We start from the raw sequence: 3477 nt of genomic DNA, 5'->3' as shown, positions 1-3477 counted from the left end.
AGTCCCCAAGCCGACCAAAATTCCCCAATCAATTAGCGACTGCTTAGAGAAAAAGAAAAAAGTTCATTAGATAACCCCTGGATTCTCCGAACACACTCCTGCGAAAAGAAAAAAATTAAGATTCTGATAGTTAAAGTAAGCCTTCACTAAATGACTGAAAGGGTTTGACCTTCAAGGGAAGAGAATATAATATGGGTTAACATCAGGGGCCCAACATGAAAATGGCCATAGATTTTGTCGGGCATTAATGATGAGTATTATTGTTGGGCTTTACAGCCTTGTTCTTGTAAGTGATACCTAGTGATATTATGAAATACATTATTCACTCTTTTAACAGGAAATGGATCAAGAACAGGAAATTTTAAGAGTGCAGTTAAGGGGCACATTATTGGATCTGTTGAGACAGATAGAAAATTTGGACTCAGATGGATTAGATGCTGCTGTATTTAGACTTGAACAATTGGCCTCTCATGTGCTTCGACTCTGTGATGTCAATCTTGTTGATGATGATATTCACCATCTAATTACTGACACTATTTCAAAGTTACGAAGAGTTGAAGAGGTTAACACCATTTCCCCCTTTGTGACAGGAGCTGTTTATTCTGGGCGGCCCGGACGCCCTGCCTTGGACATAAGCTATGACCATCTTGTGTATCTCTTTAATTTCGAGTTGTCAGTCCCTGTGTCGGAAAGTACCATCTTCAGGCGAATGAAGACGTATGGTCTTTCAGCTCGTCAGAATGTGGCTATATCTGATCAAGAACTTGTGGTTAAAGTAAGAGGAGTGCTAAGAGAGTTTCCCAATGCAGGTTACCGCAGGGTAATTTCTCATCTCAGTGTTACTGGTTTGAGACCAGCGCAGCTCCGTGTCAGGGAAGCAATGCAGAGGGTTGATCCCCAAGGAGTGGCAGTGAGGTGGCTGCGTTTAACACCAAGAAGACAATACAATGTGTCTGGGCCCTTAGCACTATGGCATATTGATGGAAATCACAAACTTATTCGGTGAGGCCTTCATATTTTTTGTAGTACTTATTTCATATTTTTTTGAGGGAGGGGGGTGGTGGTTTGTAGTGCAAGAGCTACTCAAGTTTATCCATTATTACCAATTCCCATATAGAAACTTGTTTTTTCTTAATCTACTGGTATTATGAAAGGAGCAACATATATATTAAACTTATTCTTAATTTCTTGGTGGAGAATGGTCATTCATGGAGGAATAGATGGCTTCACGAGAATCCCCGTTTTTTTGAAATGCAGTACCAACAATCGAGCTGAAACTGTCCTAGATGCCTTTCTGAAAGCTACGCAAGAATATGGATTGCCATCAAGAGTGCGGTCAGACAAGGGCGGCGAAAATACTGCTGTCTCACTGTATATGTTACAACACCCTCAGAGGGGGCCAGGGAGAGGAAGCATGATCACAGGTCGCAGTGTTCACAACCAAAGAATAGAAAGGTTGTGGCGTGATTTATTTGATGGGGTCTCTTACATTTATCATTTATCATTTATCATTTACCACTTGGAAGACAATGGTGTATTGGAACCATCAAACCCACAGCATTTATTTTCTTTACACTATGTATACGTTCCAAGAATTAACGGGCACATAGAGAAATGGAAACAAGGTTTTGTACGCCATAGGATAAGAACAGCAGGCAATAGAAGTCCTATGCAACTTTACATCCTTGGCCTTCTCAACTTGAGGAGCTCCCAGCATGTGGCTCATGTTTATGAGCCTACTTCTCAGGTAAACAGAGTGAAATTTGAAAACAAATTTTGACTCAATGTGCCCCCAAAACACACAACTCCCCCTTCTTTCTAGAGGGGCTTGATTTAAGAGTCCAGAGGGGCTTGATTTAAGTGTTAAGTGTTGACTTACTGGCATCATGATAATTTATGTCAATAAACCAGGTTTTTGAACAAGTACATGGAAGTTATTAAAACAGCTTGGCTAGATTTTAATTAAAAGGGATAGGTCTGACTCTAATTTACAGAAAGGAGTCCAAAATTGTAAACACCTTCAATTAATTCTCATTCTTTTGTGAAGCCATTTTCCAGTTTCCAGTTTCCAGTTTCCAGCTGACTTCTGATGATTGGAGTAAATCTCTTTCAAAGAATGTGAATATATTAAGAGCAGTCACCCTGTTGGCTTTTTGCTGTAACTTTTGATACAAGAAGAAAAAAAAAAAACAAAAACTGCCTAATTTCAATTCGCCTTTTGCCAATAAAATTTTCTCTCTTCCTTTTTTTCCAGGAGGAGTTTCAGCGGTATGGAATTGACTGGGATGGCCCACTTCCTGAGGAAGCAACTTTGGGTGAGGCCATTGTGGAGGTACCAGAAACGGGGTGCCCTCTATCTCCAGAACAGTATCAAGAACTTCTCAACAGCATTGACCCACTGAGAGAAGGTGAATCTTTTGGGATTGACATTTATGTGGAAACAGTAACATTTGTCAACACACATGTTGTAAATGCATCATAACTTAACATCAGAAGAGTCCAGTTAAATTATAAACTGAGTGCAGTTGAACTTACATACATATACATACATATACATACATACTTAATTGACCGCTCCCCATAAGGGCTTTTCAGGGTCAATGAAACACAATCAACGAAACAACAGAACACAACAACAACAACTGTTAAGAATCCCAACTGGCCGGAGGCAAACCAGTTGGCTATTTACAAGTGCAACTGGGAAGTTGAACCAGGGACTACCAGGAACAAATTCAACGAATGATCAGAGCGGGTCTTGAACCCGGGATATCCGGATCTCAAGGCAAGCGCCCTAACCACTGGGCCACACTGCCTCACCTTCAAATTAACTTCAAATCAAACCTTTCTGTATTGTTCTTGCATAAATGCCATAAAGGCACATACCAACACAACAATTTTATTGTCTTTTGGTTTGCATAATTTGAGTGCTGAAACCTAATTGACTAAAATATAAAGTTCTAGTGAAGTCAAATAAATCTTACAATCATTTCTAAAATCAGTAAAATTTAATTGACTATAAAACCAACACAACAAGGGGTTAGAAATATCCCGTGTAGGTGTTACCACTTTTCATACAGTTCTAGTAAAAAAAAAAAACAGCTGATTGGCGAGGGCAGAAAACTTTGCAAAGAAATGAACATTAACTTGCACCTATCACATCAGAAAATGAGGGGCTCATAATCACTTAAACAACTGTACCAACTGCACCGTAGAAACCACAACTATAACAACTGTACCTAGAAAATTCCTGAATTAAAAAGAAGCTAAAATACAATCATTAAGTTATGTCTGGAATCAACAAAAAAATTATCGGCTTTGTCGTAATAATTATAACGATGATGTAATATAGTAGGACACAATAACACAAACTGTGCCCAACTATGAAAATAATTTAACAATTACCGGTATCCCACATTTTTGTGGTCAAAGGTTTCATGATGAAAATAATTATGTGCCTTATCCACAGCACGCCCCAGT

At 39.1% G+C, this 3477-nt stretch overlaps 1 protein-coding gene across 1 annotated transcript; it reads left to right on the top strand.

Moving 5' to 3' along the window:
* The first annotated feature begins 1198 nt into the window (after positions 1-1198).
* LOC138034706 (uncharacterized) lies at positions 1199-2482 on the top strand. Its single transcript, XM_068881870.1, has 2 exons — positions 1199-1747; positions 2255-2482. The coding sequence occupies exons 1-2, from the start codon at positions 1199-1201 to the stop codon at positions 2480-2482; spliced, it is 777 nt and encodes a 258-aa protein (XP_068737971.1).
* The last annotated feature ends 995 nt before the right edge of the window (positions 2483-3477 follow it).

This window comes from Montipora capricornis, chromosome 2 (genome assembly GCF_036669925.1).
Source record: "Montipora capricornis isolate CH-2021 chromosome 2, ASM3666992v2, whole genome shotgun sequence".
In the NCBI taxonomy this organism is placed as follows: domain Eukaryota; kingdom Metazoa; phylum Cnidaria; class Anthozoa; order Scleractinia; family Acroporidae; genus Montipora; species Montipora capricornis.
Note: the sequence above shows the minus strand (reverse complement) of the source record. Positions and strands in the feature narration are given on the sequence as shown.

Excerpts from the sequence above, each read along its gene's own strand:
- LOC138034706 (XM_068881870.1), top strand. The coding sequence starts at position 1,199 with ATGGTCATTCATGGAGGAATAGATGGCTTCACGAGAATCCCCGTTTTT. Across the intron at positions 1,748-2,254 it reads TTTATGAGCCTACTTCTCAG|GAGGAGTTTCAGCGGTATGG; the intron begins GTAAACAGAGTG and ends CTTTTTTTCCAG.